A 19609-nucleotide genomic window follows, 5' to 3' on the forward strand; every position below is an offset into this window, starting at 1 on the left:
CCCATAAATGAAAATTCTGTTGTTTTCGACCCCGGTGCTTTTACAGAATATCTTCCTTCGTGTTCTGCAGAAGAGAGAAATGCATACAATGCCATGAGGGTGAGTAAATAATGACAGAATTTCCATTTTTGGATGAACCATAATTTAAGGCCTTCTCATTGTGCTCTGAATGTCAGTATAAATAGACGGTGTGGTGTAGGGGTTAAAACTCAGGGCTGGTGACCCAGATGGTTGCTGTTTGATTCCCAACAAGGAGTTAGCAATCAAGCATCCCATTTAGGGTAGTAGGGTAAAGTGATTATGGATTTTAATTAATGATTATGATGACTATTATAATATTTATAAGGTATGGAAACCATCCTAGCTCCTTTGCAACAGACACAGAGCGTGCAAGATTGAGGAAGCAAATGTGGCCTTTAATGAAGAAAGTTCAATGTGTGCATATTTTTGGAAATAATTATGAATCATTCCAAATTAATCAAACTGGATCATTGCATGAACGTTAGCCTACATTAATAAATTCCCACCTTGCTTTTTAACCCTTCGACATTTACGATCACACCGTTGTGAACATTAGTAGGCCTACATCATACAGACTATATAAACTGACAACGTGTTTTATTCATATCAGATACACATTATGTAGGTATTGGGCAACTATACAATTTACTTTCTTCTTTCCACACTTCACTGGCCACTTGCTTTCATGTATTTTGGGAGAAGTGGATGGATTGACGTGTTGTAAATCCGACAGATCCGATTCTCTGAATTGCGGTGCAACTAACATTATAGGTCAGCTAACATGATCATTATAAAGGTTTATAATAATAATAATAATAATAAGGTGATAAGTTCTAAAAAACTCAGTTAGATTGTTTTAAACTTGCATGTGAAAGGGTTAAATGTCACAGTCTTAGCAGTATGAGTCGACCTGCCTCACCATCTTAAGCCACCAACTAGACGATAACTAAACTAGCACTTAGGAAAGATAAGTAAAGATTCAATCCTATATAACTTAAAATTAACATAATCAATGGGTGTAAAACTTGTCCTTGGTTGGGGAGCTGCAAGTCTGATCGATTCTTTGACTTTTTAAGCTATAATGAAAATAAGGACAGCACTGGCAATTAGACATTGCATTTCCTTAGAGTCTTGCAAAAAATCCCATGGAATCTGTATTATCCATTTAGTGCCTCTCTGATCTTTGGTGTGATCTAGAGGCTGAGCAAAGGTTGTTACTTGTTTCTGAAAGCATAGTTTGCTATGTGATTTGTAATGGCAGAACTTTATGAGATCAATTAAGATAATTACATCCCTTCATTCCCAAAGCTTCAGGAAAATTATTATGAATTTTCTTCATATCACTCTGTTTTGTTCTCTTGATTATTGAGGCAGGAGTAAAAAAACCAAAAAAAAAAACACCATAGAAAGACACAGTGAGCGGTTTATTAGCCAAAGGGTCAAACAGATGACTTTGCTATCTTCAAGAATACATTGATGTGTTCCACTAACGTAATGAAAAACCCTTTAGGAGAACACTGAATCCTCCAGTGTTGCTTTTATAAAAGGCACCTTTGGGATTCGTTCTGTGTCGTAAACATTAGGTCAGTACTTTACACCAAGACATTTCTTGTCAAAGAAAGATTTGTTTTGCTAGGACATTTCATTGGCTACTCTTCTCTGAAAAAAGCAAGCCCTCCTCCCAAATGTTCAGCCATATGCGCTCTATGACATGACATTCTCTGCTGAATGACCTTTGCTAGAGCTTACAGTAATACTGTACGAATTGGATTGAACAGTTAATGCGACAAAGGCTGCTTTTCTCTCAGTCCTTTTCTTTAGGACTGAGGTTTGCAACTGGAGATACATGGACCTCTGAGTTTCCAAAATGTATTTGGACACGTTGTCCATTATTTTACACCTTTGCATTATATAAAAAATACCAAAACAAGTTGCATCTATTTTTAAAGAATTTTAAATTAACTTTTCAATAAAAAATTCACAAATTGTAGCTATGTGTAGAACTTATATTGTTATTGTGATGAAGTACACTTGTAATTATTCTGCTAAGACACTAGTGTGAACTAGTGAGGAACTGACTTCATACATCCACGAAAAATGGCCTCAAGTTAGTTAAAAATGATTGAAAATGCGAACTTAGTTCTAAATTTGTTTGCAAATGGCAATTGATTTATTGGATGTTTGTATCTAATGCAATGAATTCAGACATTTTAAGTGTTACTAATTGTCCAGAAGTGTTTTCTGAAGGTCACTAAATGAAGCTTGTTGAACTAAGTCGAGTTTGGAGACTAAGTTTTTTTTAAATGTTTTGTATTGATGGCAAAGCTGAATTTTCAGCAGCCATTACTCCAGTCTTCATTATCACATGATCATTCAGAAATCATTGTAATATGCTTATTTTGGGGCTTAGGAAACATTTATCAATGTTGCAACAGTTGTGCTGTTTTTTTTGGAAACCATGGGTGCGTCTCAATCAGCTCCCTAGTTCAGTAGTAGTCAGGGGACTGACAGAGAGTCAGCCATTTTAAGGACTGTCTCAATCGCAAAATCGCTCCAGTGCACTGAAACGTTCGCTCTCTAAAAAGTCCTACAATTCACAGTGAAAACTAGGGAGCACTGATGCTCACTATGTTCCCTTAATGGAAGTTCTGAAGCACGAAACATAAATCATGTTAACGACAACATAACGACACACAATATATGTTTTTTGTTTTGTTTTTGTTTTTATTCAAACCATTATTTAATTATATTTAATCATAAACATACATTGCTAGATAAGTAATGAACATAATCTAGCTAACATTTAAAATGTATTTATGGCTGAAATAACTAAAATCATTTGGCAAAGTGACATGGAACTGTAATGCGGTCAAGATTCAAGTAGATTCAAGTATTCAACATCAGCCCCGTAGTATAATAATATTTATATCATGTTATTAAGGTATTAATATATATTGAATATTATTACAAAGCTCTTCACAGTTGAATAAAAATGTCTTATCTCACCGTGAACACATCACGGATAGATGTTCGTAGCTTTATTAAGCTAAAGAGCATACATATGAGAGTCTGTTTGTTTTTTCACAGTTTTTAAGAAAGCCTCAATCATGTCAGGTCTGCCTAATGATACATATGTACTGTAGTACTTCAGACTTTCATTCTATGCACTTTAGCCTTCATCTTTCTGGGTGTGCATGTCAGTGGATTTTGATCAAAGAGCCTCGTGTGCTGTAAATCAATGTTAAACTACATGGATATGCCAGCGCTAAAAATGACTAATGATTTGATGTGCACTGGTCCATCCTCAGGCTCTCTTCACACTCTTGATAGGACCATTACCCCATCCAGACACAGATATATGCACACTTAGAGCTTGGAGAGAGATGAAAGAGGCGGACGGTGTTGGAGAGGAGTGAAGGAGGGAAGAGTGGCTCTCAACAGCACCTCAACCTCCCACTGCATGGCGGGCATTATTGAGCCAGTGTCTGTATGTGTGTGTTTAATAGAAAGAGAGGACAGAGAATGAATGGGGGTTGGGGGTGGGATTGAGAAAGTCATTAGCGAAGAATGTAATCCAGAGAGTAATTAAAGAAAGGGAACATGGGGCCGGTCAAGTGTATCTCCGAAGGGTCGGATGAATCAAGGCTTTGCCTGGTGATGGTTTGTGTGAACAGGGTTTTAATCAACCCCGACCCACATCAGCTCAACCTAGAAATAGATGGAAAAAAATATCAAAGACAATTGTGCAATATGTTGGGAAAGTACAAGTCCAAGTGCTCCTGGAAGTTCCCTGTGGCTTGAACAAGGTTGTTCCAAAACCTGAGGTTTTTGTAACAGAATGAAAGTTTCTTATTACACACACACACACACACACACACACACACACACACACACACACACACACACACACACACACACACACACACACACACACACACACACACACACACACACACGTCAAAACACTATGAATTTTTGTTTTACTTTTTTTATTTAAATATAAAATAAACAAATGACAAATTTGCTGCATGTTTTAATGTCATGTTTACTGACACACACATTACATTTTTGGAAATTATTGCAATGCAGTTTGTGTGCAAGTCCAGAACAGAGATCGACCAAAATACAATAAACATCAACAACAACAAAAACATTTATTGCCGGTCGACAGGTGCATCTCTTATAATTCATATGTAGTTATTGTATTATGTATATGCACTGACAATGATTTGCCTCCTCAAGAGGCAAGGTCTTGTTTGACCTTGAAGTTGAAGAGCAAAGCTTTCAAATGCATGTTGTGAGTTGATATTGTTTTCAGATGCCTGTTTTCACACACGCTAACAAGGCTAACTTTCAAAACAAGACTCACACAGAACTTACTGAGCGAATTTACTGTGGGTATTGATCTGAACTTCTCAAAGGTGAAGGTTTAGAAGTTGTCGGCAGTTTTTTCATGAAATGTTAAAAAGACAGTTTGAGCTCTTAATTAAGATTGTGATTAGGCCTGACAGCGTGTTTACATGATGAATAATGGAACATAATCAATCTTGATTTTTGACCTAGGGAATTTACTGTGCAACTGTACCACCTGAAAGTTTTGTTTTAGTTGCCTCATTGTGGTAAAAACCATCTCCAACAACAATGGGGGACTGCCGTCTGTTGCATGACTCAACCGTTATGATCTCCGAACTATCTCTGGCTGCGTCCCATACAACACATCTAATTTGCACTCTTTCCAAAAACGAAACAGGAAAATGAATTGGTTTACGAGATGGAGGTCATCCAGGTCTCTGGAGTTTACCGCTCATGTTCCTTGTAAACCACCCTACTATAAATGAATTTCTGCAGTAAGCAGTACAAATATTACATGGATGATTTCATTCATTAGTCTCAAATTGGCTTACCCAGAACTCCCTTCTTTACACTCCCAGAGTTGATGTGAGGTGGTATTAAAAACATGGCACATCTGTCGGCCCGATTTAATACTTCCTTCAACACTTTCAAAGAGGAACTCCAAAGAGTTTAGGCTCCGTGGAGCTCGCCGCATGATTACAGACCTCTGTGCTGGCAGAGCGTGAGGAGATGCTGCCATTTTCAAGCTGTCATTTGGAGACATGATGGAAATTAGCTCACGGTTTCCCTCCGTCATTACCCTGTACATATACATCCACATTGCCTGCGCTGCTGTATGGTTTGACCCTTTTGCCCTTTCTTCAATTGAATCTGGAAAATGCATTTGCAACAGCAGACAGAGCGGAAAATGGGTTTACCCGTGACTCCCAAGCACTAAGTGGTATTTTATATTTTTTTCTTTATCCAGGGAATGTTTTTATTTTTTACGTATATGCATTGTGATCATTGTTATTCTTATATAATGTTCTTTCCCATTCGCATTACAATTCTCATCAAAAAAGAGCGCAGAATCGCAAAACTGTGTGGGTATCTGTGCGCGCTGCCTGGCGTGTTATGTTTTATTTCTGCAGCCACCCTGCTCCATTGTGCTACACGTTTAATTTGGATAAAGCATCGTGGGGCTAATAGAAAGGGTAAATTTAACGGTAAGTCTCTACAGGAACAGGGACTGCCGAGTGTAAATTGTTATTTCAGCACTGAGGGAGGAGGGAGATTTTCGAGCGGAGAATCAGATCTGCTTAAAAAGAAGAAAAAAGAAAAGAATGAAAAAAGAAATTGAGAGAGAATGGAATGGAATGGAAAGAGAAAGTTAGGCTTATCTGTCCGCAGCAGCAGGCTTGAGCTCACAGCATAACCGCACGTCCCTGTTTGCTCCAGAGACCTGCCGAGGTTTAAGTGATATCAGCTGTCTCAGGGTCAGAGTTCTGATGCTTTTTTTGTGGTCATTTTCCAAATCCCTAAAAGAGCCGGTATGGCCAGATAGAAGCGCTGCCAAGAAAGGACCCATGAACAGATACAGTGGCAAGACAATGTCCTTCCTTGTGGTCTCAGAGTTATTGTGGTGTCAACAGATTGTGTGTCAACATTATCTGTGATTGTATGGACAGAACTGCACTGTGGATGACTACAATGCAGTCTCTAGAAGAAATTGTTTCCAAGGCTACAGCAAAACTTGGAGTGAAGTGAATGCTGTCACCTGGGAAATGAAAGATACAAGTTAACGTCAATATTCAGCCCTCGCATTAGTCATATCACAATCAGTTGATACATAGACATTTAGCAAATGTCACAATTTAAATACCAATACCAAACAAACAATATCATAGTATTATCATAAAATAAAGACAACTATCCCTTAAAAAAAACTGTGGTGGTGCCATGGTACAGTGATGCTTTTGTTTTGTCATGTCATGTCATGTCATGTCATGTCATTTTTTTAATACAGTGGTTTCACCAGCTTAGTTGAAAAATTAATTAGTGTAAGTATATATTATGAATAGCAAATTGGAAAGAAAGTGATTGCTCCTAATTAGTATGACTACTAGACAATTATTCCTTATAAATAAGTACTGTAAGGGTACCATGGTACAGTGATGGTATCATACCATGGTCGTGAACTTCATGTACCATGGTGTTTTTTAATTTTAATTTTAATTTTAATTTTAATTTTAATTTATTTTAATTTAAATGTTATACCTTGATTTCATATTAGCTTAGTTGAAAAATAATTACAATTTAAGTGTATATTACAGATAGCCAATATGAAATAAACTGATTGCTTGTAATTAGTACGGCTTGTTAAAAAGGCATTTTGTCAAAATTAGTCTCTGTCTATAGATAATGATTTCTTCGCCAGTGGGACGGGCTGGTTGGGAACGAGAATGAGGCTGTTGGTACATGCAGTCATTACCACTTTGAAAACACTGTACTTGAGCACAGTGCTTTCTTGCGCAATGTGGTTCCAGCTCTGCAATGAGGCAATTACAAGAGCAGACAGTTATTCTTCCTCTCGCAGCACGAATAGATTCAGTTTTAAAAGCACACCGTGTCCTTTATATTACTGCTGTGGGGTTGGGGGGCCCGACCTGCTGGGTGAAAGTTATAGCAATGATAGCTTGTTGAGATGCAAGCAGGAAAAGAAAGTTATTCACTTGTTCTTACAGCCACTCATTCTGCTTCCTGTGTCTTGTTGTTTCTTCCAGGAGAGATCTGTGCGTTTAAGATTCATGGGCAGGAGGCTCCATTTGAGGCCGAGGTGTTGAACAGGACATCGGGTGAAGGGGTGCTGAGGGCCCGGGGCCCCATAGACTGCGAGCAGCAGAAGGAGTACACCTTCATCATCCAGGCTTACGACTGTGGAGCCAGCCCAAGTGGAGCCAATTGGAAAAAGAGTCACAAGTAAGTAGAGAGACTCTCTAGTGTGGCATAATCTAGTTTGACTGTCTCAAGCTTTAGTCCACATTTATTTAATCTGACTTATTATGATATAACATTATGTAGTTTAATTAAGTCTAATTTAGTTTAAATAGCTAAAAGTAGGAGTCTATTGAATTTCATTTAAAAATGAGAGCAAATCAGTGACTCAATCGGTGAAAAAGACGTCAAATCAAAAAGACTTCAATTCAATGACATTTGGGGCATTACAGTGCCCTCCACTAATATTGACACCCTTGGTAAATATGAGCAAAAAATAAATTTGCATTGTTTATCCTTTTGAACCAAATAATATAGTTCGTTCAAAAGTTTGTTGAGCTTCACAAAATAAATCATGGCTGTAAGAAAATAGCTAAAACATTGAAAATCACCATTTCCACCATCAGGGCAATAATTAAGAAGTTCCAATCAACTAAAGATGTTACAAATCTGTCTGGAAGAGGACATATGTCTATCTATATTGTCCAAAATGCTCAGTGATGAGGACATTTTGAGTGGCCAAAGATTCACCAAGGATCACAGATGGAGAATTCCAGAGATTAGTTGACTCTTGGGGGTCAGAAAGCCTAAAAAAATAGAAGGACCTCGCTCATCCAAAAACAATCTCCAGCACATTCAGTTGAAAGACATAACTGGATCTTCAAAAGGGACCTGGTTCTTTGGTCAGATGAAGGTAAAAAATAAAGAAAGTTTTGGCAGGTGCTGACAGGGATAAAAAAATGCCCCATGTCCACGGTTAAATATACTGCTGGATCTTTAATGTTTTGGGCCTATTTTTTTTTTTCTGGAGGTCCTGGACATCTTGTTCAGATACATGGTCTCATTCTAGCAAATTCCAAAAGATAAAAAAATGTAAACCTGACCCCCTCTGCTAGAAATCTTATAATGGGCTGTGGTTGGATCTTTAATCAGGAAAACGATCCAAAACAAACATCAAAATCAACACAAAAATGTGTCACTGAGCACAAGATGAAGCTTCTGCCATGGCCGTCCCAGTTCCCTCTGAACCCTATAGAAAATGAGTGGGGTGAACTGAAGAGGAGAAGCACCAACATGGATCTGGGAATCTGAAGGATCTGGAGATATTCTGTATGAAGGAAGGGTCTCTAATCTCTTGTCAGGTGTTCTCCAAACTCATCAGGCATTATATGCGAAAACTCAGACCTGTTATCTTGGGAAAAGGACGTTGCAATAATTGGGTGCCAATAATCGTGAACTATAGAAAAACATTTATTTCATAATGAGATTTTCCTCCCACTTTCAATTGTTTTACTTCAATGTGCACTTTGTGAATTTTTTTAATGAAAGATTAAAGGATAAACAATGCAGATTTATTTTCACAGCCGCTTTTGCTCATATTTACCAAGGGTGCTAATATTAGTGGAGGGCACTGGATGTAGTCCATAATAATTGTTTTACTCTTGATGTGGCACGTCAGAAAAGAAAAGTTCGGTCTAGTGATTCAAGTACTGGTATTTAGCATTTTGGATTTTTGGATAAAAGCTACAAAATACTTCAGCTGTAGTCTACAAGCGAGAAGAACAATCGTCTCTGTGATATGGACTGTGTGAATTAAGGGACTGGTGTCCTGCTGTGCAAATGATCCATTTGTTTAATTCATCTCATTATCAAAGTTAAAAGCAGAATGAAGCTTAACCACATTTGTGGAAGCTTTTGAAGCAGAAGAGCCATGAGGAAACCAACTGCTGTGCTGAGCGTTAACCAGCCTAGACCATTATCGGTTTCCTTTGGAGTTGTTTTTAATATTAACATGGTAGTATAAGGTACTTCATAGAGCCCTACCACCACATTACCATTATAGTAGTGTTCAAAAACCATGTATTACCATGGTACCATGTCAAAAATAATAAAAAATGCAGTTTTCACTTCAATTCAACAAAAATGCAGACCACCTAACAACTATGAGCCCGAAGCTGAATGCTATGATCGGAAAGGAAATGACACATTCTCCCTAAAGGGACATGGAGATGGGGGGAAAACAATGCGATGGGAGGAAAAATATGAAGACTTCAGATGCAAAAGCCTCTAAATGCCATCTGAAATTTTCTTCTAAAATGAGCATTTTTATCAAGCTTGTATATTTAAGTTCAGTAATTTCACTTTTATGACAATTAATAGGTAATTTTCATTGCCATTAAAGTGAAATAACTGAACATAAAAATAAAAGCTTCACAAAAATTATCATTTTAGAAGAAAATTTCAGATGGCACTTAGAGGCTTTTGCAACTTAAGTCTTCATATATTTCAATACTTTTGCATTCTCTCGCAATTATATAGTTGGGTTACTATATTGTATATAATTTGCGGGCATCAGGGAGCTGCTATCAATATGCGAGGTATTGAAATCGCTTTTGAATGCGTGTTCACATTTTGCTTTCTCTTTAAAAATCACAATCACGCATACTCTGTGACTACTGACCACACATATTATAAGATATTTGTCAATACGCTCAGGATCTGTTGCGCACCAAATCCTCAGACATTGTCCTGTTTTGCTGGGTACACACCAAAAGATTTTTTTACATCTTATAAGATTTTCAAAATGTGATAGACCACAAATATGAGGACAAAAAATCCTAGCTTTAACCATTTTGCTCCTATAGTGTGTGGTGTGCCATGATGTGACAAAGACAGCACACCACACACAAACAGATTTTCAACCAGAGTCTTGACTGTGAACACAGGAAATCTCGCAAAATCTCGCGAGACTTCAGAATAAGCATGCCGAACGATATGCAGGAAAAAATTGCGATGATAGTGTTTGGAATGATTTTGTTGTTGGAACAACAATACTTGTTGGAATTATCAACAAGCTGATCCTCCATTTCTGCTGTCCACATCAATCTCACTTTGTGCTGCGCCATGAATGCGTTTGTTATGCTTCCGTCTTCCATCATCTCGCGTTCTGATTGGATATTGTTTCGTTTCACGTGATAATCTCCAGAGCGTGCGCGTTTGTCCTTGGGTTCCCCCCACACATCAGGATTTCTGATCGTAAATATTCAACATGTTGAATATTTACGATTCGCGATCGGGGCGGCTCCGACGTTCTTCCGAGCAGGTTCGGACACTCTTAACACACCTAGCACCAAGGGAAAATCTGATAAAATAATCTGTAGAACCATCAAGATAATCGGGACATAGCTAGGATTGTCGGAAGAGGGAAAATCGGCCAAAAATCTATCTTTTGGTGTGTACCCAGCATAAGTCATCTCTCCTTACGATCTTCATGTTATAAGTGAAATCTGATGTACTGTAATGTAACCTACTACATGCCTAACCATTTGCCTTTAAGGACTCTGTAGAATGCGTTTTTCATTTGGATTTACGCTTTGGGCACAGCTCTAATCACAACCACCAATTACCCTTAACTAATCTATTGAAATAAAAATTTTTCAGTAGTGTACAAATTACCCTTAAGGCTGGAATACACTTCTCAACTTTTAAAATGTGTTTTTTTTTTTAACAATAGGAATCACACACTCTCCAACTTTGTAAATTTGGGAAAACCGTTTTAATTTGTCAATTTTCTTCTAGCAAAGAGACACATTTCTGTGTGCGTTTGTTGTGTTTGTAACAACCTAAAAGTCTGGAAGTGTGTGTTTCCCAATGTTTAAGTGTATGATGCCTATAACCACTTAAAGTCGGAAAGGACATGATGCATAGCGTTTTAAAATGTGTTCAGGGGCCAGTTGAACATAGCCGAAAAGTTTTAGGGCTAACCAGTTTTTTTGGATTTAAATTTGGCCAATTTACCTTTTTATGTTACTGACTTTTTCTTCTTGAAGAACAAAGTTAGGCTATGTTCACACTTAGCGTCTTTTTTCAAATTAGCGTCTGTTCTACATTATACCATCAAACCGTTTTTTCAAAAAAGTCCTGAGCGCTTTTTTAGACGCCACCGCCGGCGTCTTTTTCTGCAGCTCAGAGCGTCTTTTTAAGTTGAAAAAAGTTCAACTTTTCTGAAAAGAACGCCCTACGTCATGCGCCTTTTTGACAGCTGACCAATGACAAGCGAGTAGCGAGACCTGTCGTTTCCATAACAACAAGAACAACTGTCTGTCGTGCACCCACAAACGTCTTTGTGAACCGACATTCTCCTTCCCGGTAACTTCAAAAGCCAACGCAAGAGCCAACTTTCTCTTTCTCGACATTTTTTGCATCACACAGCACTAGGCTACTGTTCCAGCTCTTGTTATAGCAACAAAAGACGCGCTCGGCTGCTATTTGTAACCGAACGCTGCCAGCGTTTTTTTTTGCTAAAAAAAACGCCGTTGTCAACTTTTTCTTGTCAAAAAAGACGCTAAGTGTGAACATAGCCTTAGATGACTAACTTATAAGACTAGTCTAAGCAGTATATGCAACTGGCCACATTTTAAAAATCATGTAGTGTATGCCAGTCTTATACCACTAGACTTCCTAAGACGACTAAGTTGTTTTGAAAAACAAACACAGAAACCTGCTCATTGCTAGGAGACACTTGACAAATAAAAATGATATGTTCTAAAATTGATGCAAACAAACATGTTTAGATGGAATCATAGTCTGAAGCTAAAAACGTGAGTCTGTGTCCATCATACACTATAAGATTTTCTGTAAAAGTTTAGATGGTATCGCCTACAGAATTCAAGTGTAGTGTATTTCAGCCTTTAGTTTATAGTATATGTAATGAAACAATCTTTATATATTATGTAAAAAACATGTCAGACTGTTGTTTTCTTCCCTATTTCGTTCAAATTAATTAAATTGCAAATTTTTAAGCTGATGAACTGACTGTTTCTATCTGAAATGTTGGACGGATCACTTACTTACACTGACTGATTGAAGTGAGACAAACACTTCATCACAGACTAATACGAGCACAATAAGTTAATGCATTGTTATGAGCTGATTAATCACTTGATTAATTCAGTGTTGGTGCTTTTTATTTATTCTTTTGTTTATGCAGGTCTATATTATTATTATTATTATTATTAAATCACCCAGTAAAATCTGTTCTAAAACAATTAAAGTTTAAAGGTGACGTATTATGCAAAATGAACTTTGCATAATAGTTACTTTTTTGAATATAGTTGTGTCCACAATATGTGTACACAACCACCCTATTGTGATAATTGAAAATTGAAAAATCCATTCTCTCCATTTTTTATTTTTCCCATAAATCTGAAACAGTATGTGTCTCAAAATTCAAGAATATGCTCCAATGTGACATCACATTGGAACAGGCCTTGCCCACGACTGGCACGGAATCTGCCCTATTAGCATAGCTGTGTGCTTTTGACATAACCTTCATCGGCTGGCAAAATAATAGTGATTCCAATTGTGTTGTTACTGTTATAGCTGTGTTGTGGACTTCACTATCCTATAGACCTTAATGTAGCCCCGCCCATTCTGTTTGTATTTCCACAGCATGATGGGAAGGTCTTACGGATTTATAAATAAACCACTCATTTTAAAATCTTCCTGGTCTGCTGACACTTGTTATGACATCCACTTCAAACATTACAATGCTCATTATAACTTTCGTTAACTCTACAATAAGTAAATCCACTTCACCAGCTAATTACTTTTCGACAGCGATGCCATAGAAATATACAAAGCTACTGCAAAAACGAAAGTTCAAAGACACAATTCTAAAAATGTCTGCGTGCTAAAAATGGCTTTTTCTCTGGCACATAAGGTCTATAGAATTAGAATGATTATTGAAACTTTATAGTTATTGTTATAGTTATTGACCTTGGTGTGAAAGGGCCTTTAAAGTGTGCTCTCGTCACCTTAGATCTCAAATCAGAGTGAAGTTTAGTGTACCGTCCAGCCTTCACTCGCTCTCTCCCTCCATCATTCTTTTTTCTCTCTCTGTCCCTGTTGGCACTCCAGGAAATAAATTGGCTACAGGCACACATACACACACCCATACTTGCACACATTGCTACACACCCAGCCCCGGCTGGCCCTGCATTGATGACCCATCAAGATGTTTACAAAGTTGCCGGAAGCTCCGTATGTGCACGACAATCTCTCTTACAATAGCAACTCACTGCAGCTGGAACACAGCTCTGATGAAGTGCAGGAGAGAGCCGTGCTTCAGGCACCTACTGCTGTGAGAGAGAGAGATGAAGAAGTGCTTTTGATTTCACAGCTTGGGCCGTTCTGATGAATGTCTCTTGACACCACGGTACAGAGGGGTGTGCGGGAACGTGTGCTCGCAAGAGAGATCGCAGAGTACAGGATATCAGCGGGATAATCTAAATGCAGGTCCCATTATCTTAATGTCTCCATTTAGGAAGACATACAACAACACATGAATTTATGTTTCTGTCAAAGAAGCTCACAGCTGGTTTGACTTAACAGCAGACACTGAGCTGGACTTCTTGAAGATTTAATGTGAGCTCTGTGTACCCCAATACAACTTTCTCTGGGGTTTTTGTACGCGTGTTGATGTAGGGTTGTCAAATGTACCGATACCAGTCAGTAGGGGTGCACGATTCAGAAAATGTCACGATTCGATTCAATATCGATTTTTAGGCTCAAGATTCGATTCAAAATCGATTTTCGATTCAAAAACGATTCTCGATTCAAAACACGATTCACAGTATGTAAATGTAGTTTACAATGTGATTGCAGTAGACATACAATTTAAAAGAAAAGAAACACAACAAATTAAATGTAGTTTGATATTACTTTATATGTCTTCATACAAAAATAAAAACTTTTGCAACTAAAAAGTGCAAAGTGCCAAGCTTTGGCCAGCTTTCAAATACATTTAATTCAAGTTTAAAATAAAACGTAAAAAAAAAAAAAGAAGCTTTTACTTTTAGCTTTAAAGTGCTGTAGTCAGTTCAAACAAACAATACTGCTAAATGTGGTTTAAGGAGTACTTCAGCTACCAGGTTGACTGTTGAAATGTGAACTCGACTGGGCACATTGAACTTCCTGAAATTAGACCCTTTCTTTTTAGAACTGTGGCAACTACAGTCCATTCAACAGAACTTTTGTGATGTGTCAGAATCACATAATGGATCAACATTTAGGTGTGTGTGTGTGTGTGTGTGTGTGTGTGTGTGTGTGTGTGTGTGTGTGTGTGTGTGTGTGTGTGTGTGTGTGTGTGTGTGTGTGTGCGTGTGTGTGTGTAACCAGTTCATAGTCCACCACTGGCTGGCATACCACTGGCTATGGATTGAGTTATTTTCTTTGCCCGTTCGGGGGGAGTTTAGAGCATTGAAAAAGTTGGTTGACTGGCAAGTTTAACTTTTACTTTACTTTACTTTAACTTCAGGTTGTTGTTCGTCCATGTCTTTAATGTTAATCTCTGGGTGATGGCGTAACGTGATTTCTCACGTTTGTGGTGTTTCCAAAATACTTAACTTTCGCTTTGCAAAGCCTGCATATAGCATGATTCCAATCAAGTTCCGTCTTTCCCTCGAGGTTATAAAAGCCGAAATGTGCCCAAAATCTCGCCTTCAAAGAGGATGGAGCAGGTTGAATAATTCTTTCTGTGAGGTTTGCCATTGTTTGCGGCGACTTGCTTCTGCTGCACTTCTTCTTTTGGTTATGACAAGAGTGTGCAGGCGTCAGTGTGAATTTGACGCAGCGCCATCTATGGGAATGGCAAGCTAAACTTGCCATTTTTTGCCATTTTTTGGCAAGTTTATGGCAAGCTAAACTTGCCATAAACTTGCCAAGAGATATCTATCTCTTTTTAAAGATATCTATCAATGTAAGCAAATATCATTTGGGAATTACTTGTCTTTCGAATATCTGGGTATTGTGTTAAAAGGTGCTCCACGCATTTTACTTTTCATTATTTACAGGCCTCCAAAATATTCTCCAGCCTTTGCTGAGGACTTTACAGAACTGTTATCAACAATTACCTCAGAGTTTGACTGTTTTGCCATTGCTGGAGATTTTAACATCCATATAGATAATGCAGAAAACAATATGGCAAAAGAAATCAAAACTGTTTTAAAAACTTTTGATCTGACTCAGCATGTACATGGACCCACACACAATCATGGACACACTCTAGATTTACTTATCAGTAAGGGTCTAAACATTTCATCGATTGTTATTAAGGATGTAGCACTGTCTGATCATTTCTGTATTTTCTTTGATATATTGATCTCTCCTGCCACTGAAGCTAGATCTGTGTCTGTCAAGAAGAGATGCTTAAATGAGAACACTAGTGTACTATTTATGAAGGCTATATCTTTAACACCAAGCATATCTGCAGACTCTGTTGATTTTCTCCTTGATTCTTTTAACTCAAAAGTTAAAGGTGTAATTGATGATATTGCTCCTGTGAAAGTCAGGAAGAAGAGTGGCAGACAAAAGGCACCTTGGAGAAACTCAACAGCAGTGCAACATATGAAAAGACAATGCAGAAAAGCAGAGCGCATGTGGCGGAAGACAAAACTTGTAGTCCATTATAACATCTACAAAGACAGCCTTCATGCTTTCAATATGGAACTAGGCAAAGCTAGACAGACTTTCTTCTCAAATATTATAAACAGTAATTTAAACAACACACGCACTCTTTTTGCTACTGTAGAGAGACTGACAAACCCCCCAAGCCAGATTCCTTGTGAAATGCTCTCAAACAGCAAGTGCAGTGAGTTTGCTTCTTTCTTCTCTGAGAAAATCAATAATATCAGAAAGGTGATCAGCACATCCTTGACTTGCGCTGGGGTCAGACAGATCAAACCACCTGAGAAAGTAGTTACTATGTCTGATTTCAAAGAAATTGATGGCAAAATTTTGGAAGAAACCGTACAGCACCTTAAAACATCAACCTGCGCTCTTGACACACTTCCCACATCGTTTTTCAAAAGTGTGTTAAACAGTTTAGAAGCAGATCTTCTAGAAGTGGTAAATGCTTCACTTCTCTCTGGGAGTTTTCCAAACTCCCTAAAAACTGCAGTTGTCAAGCCCCTCCTGAAAAAGAGCAATCTGGATAAGACCATATTAAGCAACTATAGACCAATCTCAAATCTTCCTTTCATAGGCAAGATCATTGAAAAAGTTGTCTTCAATCAGCTGAACAAACTCTTAAGCTCGAATGGATACTTTGACAATTTTCAATCTGGTTTCCGACCGCACCACAGCACAGAGACAGCGCTCATAAAGATAATAAACGATATTCGCTTAAATACTGACTCAGGCAAATTATCAGTGCTGGTACTACTCGACCTCAGTGCTGCATTTGACACTGTCGATCACAACATACTTCTGGACAGGCTGGAAAACTGGGTGGGGCTTTCTGGGATAGTCCTAAAATGGTTCAGGTCATACTTAGATGGGAGAGGTTATTATGTGAGTATAGGAGACCATAAGTCTGAGTGGACATCCATGACATGCGGAGTCCCTCAAGGCTCAATTCTTGCGCCACTCCTGTTCAACCTGTATATGCTCCCAATGAGCCAAATAATGAGAAAGAACCAAATTGCTTACCACAGCTATGCAGACGACACACAGCTGTACTTAGCCCTATCGCCTAACGATTACAGCCCCATTGACTCCTTGTGCCGATGCATTGACGAAGTGAACAGTTGGATGTGTCAAAACTTTCTTCAGTTAAACAAAGACAAAACTGAAGTCATTGCGTTCGGAAACAAAGATGAAGTTCTCAAGGTGAACGCATACCTTCACTCTAGGGGTCAAACAACCAAAAATCTAGTCAGGAATCTTGGTGTGACACTAGAGTCAGAGCTTAGTTTCAGTAGTCATGTCAAAGCAATAACTAAATCAGCATACTATCATCTGAAAAATATTGCAAGAATTAGATGCTTTGTTTCCAGACAAGACTTGGAGAAACTTGTGCATGCTTTCATCACCAGCAGGGTGGATTATTGTAATGGACTCCTCACTGGCCTTCCCAAAAAGACCATAAGACAGTTGCAGCTCATACAGAACGCTGCCGCTAGGATTCTGAGCAGAACCAGAAAATATGAACATATCACACCAGTCCTCAGGTCTTTACACTGGCTCCCAGTTAAACTTAGGATTGATTTTAAAGTATTATTACTGGTATATAAATCATTCAATGGCCTAGGACCTAAATACATTGCAGATATGCTCACTGAATATAAACCCAACAGATCACTCAGATCATTAGGATCATATCAGCTTGAAATACCAAGGGTTCACTCTAAGCATGGCGAGTCTGCTTTTAGCTATTATGCCAGCCGCAGCTGGAACCAGCTTCCAGAGGAGATCAGATGTGCTCCTACAGTGGTCACATTCAAATCCAGACTCAAAACACATCTGTTTAACTATGCATTTACTGAATGAGCACTGTGCCAATGTTCGTCCGACTGTTTGTACTGTATTTTATTTTTTATTTTTCTAAACTGTTTTAATTATTCTTATTTCTTTTTATTATTTTAATTTCTTCTATGTAAAGCACTTTGAATTGCCATTGTGTATGAAATGTGCTATATAAATAAACTTGCCTTGCCTTGCCTTGCCTTGCCTTGCCTAAACTCATTTCATGACAACAGTATACACACCATTACAAAAAAAAAAAAAAAATATATATATAAGCTTGAATCGTGATACAAATGTGAATGTTTTTTTTTTTTTTGCACACCCCTACCAGTCAGTACTAAAAAAGAAAGTTGACGGTACCAACATTTCTACCGGTATACCAAGTATATTTGGTACCCCACTGATAGAGGCTGCTTTCATGCTCTCGTTCGTGTTTGTCAAAGGTTTCTATTTACAGCATATTTTTACAAGCGTTGAGCATAGCCAATCACAATCATATGACGATGAACGCAATGACCTATCAGAGGTGCTAATCCGCTCAACACTGTTGAAAACGCACAAGGTTTTCCCATTATAACCAATAAAGTGTAAACACAATGTAAATAAAATATTCATTGTACAATTAAAACAGCATGTTTTGTTTAACAGGAGTTTTCGTGAGAGTGCATAAATCAGTGAGCTTGCACTTTAGAGATTAACAGCCTTTAGTAATTATTAAAGGAGGGCTCTTCTCTTGCTTCTTTCTGTTTATAACCCATTCACAATCTGAATACAAGCTTAGTTTTTCATGCTGCCAAGTACACCGCAAAGTTTCTGGATTAACAACCATATTTAAATGGACAGTTGAATTGGAAGCTGCAATGATTGACAGTGATAACCAACGGATGAGACAAAACGGGACACAATTTAAGTACTTAATTCAACAGTTTTGCTCAGTTTTTGGTATAGAGAGAAAAATGTTAGTGGTATTGGTACAGACTACTGAAACTTTGGTGCTGTGACAGCCCTATGTATACTGTATACATAATTGCAGTGCAACTGTATTTAACATTTCCGGAGTTAAAACTAAACCTACACCCTCAGCCTACGTTTTCAGATATCCAGATAATTGTGAACGTTCAGATTCATTCATAATGAAATGCATTACTTAGCAATGATTGTATTTGCAGACATATTGCAGGCCTAGCTTCATCTGCGTTCGTGTCGGTGTGTGCAGAATGCAGTTTGATAAACAACAGCTTAATGTTTGAGTAATTTTGTTTTGGTGAAACTGCTAATCAAGCCATCTATTCTACCTACTGCACGACACAATACTATTGTTATCAAGTAAACATGTTTAAAATACTTAAAATTAGATTATATAAACCAAAGACATGTACATATTCAATTAAAATAATCAGTCTGGTCTCAGTACAGTTTTTAGAGAATAATTTAAATCTGCCTTTGTTCATTTCTTTAAAGCGTAAAGTTATTCACAATTTACTTGCACAATTTGGAGGTGTTATATCAGTAACACCTCTTCTGTTCCTCACCCTGATTAGTTGTTCTCTGTTTCTATTGCAGGGCTGTGGTTCATATCCAGGTGGATGATGTAAATGAGTTCTCCCCGGTGTTCAGGGAGCCGCTGTATCGTGCCACTGTAACCGAGGGCAAGATCTGTGACAGCATCCTGCAGGTGGAGGCCTGGGATCAGGACTGCTCTCCACAGTACAGCCAAATCTGCAACTATGAGATTGTTACACAGGAGACACCTTTTGCTATTGATCGAAATGGTAAGTCTTAGATATAGAAATGTGTGAAAAGTGTAAAAAGTACACAGAAATCATACTGTAAAGTATGCATACTGTGTAAAGCAGAAGTATTCTGCCAGAAATACTTGAAATTTGCCCTTAATTAAACCTTTTAAAGAAATTGAATATTACTGCTAACCTCACTAAATGCTTTGGTAGAATTTGGT

At 38.0% G+C, this 19609-nt stretch overlaps 1 protein-coding gene across 1 annotated transcript in view; it reads left to right on the forward strand.

Annotated features, from left to right (window-relative positions):
* Nucleotides 1-19609, forward strand: part of clstn2a (calsyntenin 2a) — a 221289-nt gene that overhangs the window by 135648 nt on the left and 66032 nt on the right. Inside the window, exons 3-4 of the mRNA XM_082173501.1 lie at nucleotides 7137-7332; nucleotides 19216-19424. Of these exons, the coding sequence (XP_082029627.1) occupies nucleotides 7137-7332; nucleotides 19216-19424 (405 nt within the window). The remainder of the gene's footprint in view (nucleotides 1-7136; nucleotides 7333-19215; nucleotides 19425-19609) is intronic.

Source organism: Leuciscus leuciscus (genome assembly GCF_965113295.1).
Source record: "Leuciscus leuciscus genome assembly, chromosome: 6".
NCBI lineage: Eukaryota > Metazoa > Chordata > Actinopteri > Cypriniformes > Leuciscidae > Leuciscus > Leuciscus leuciscus.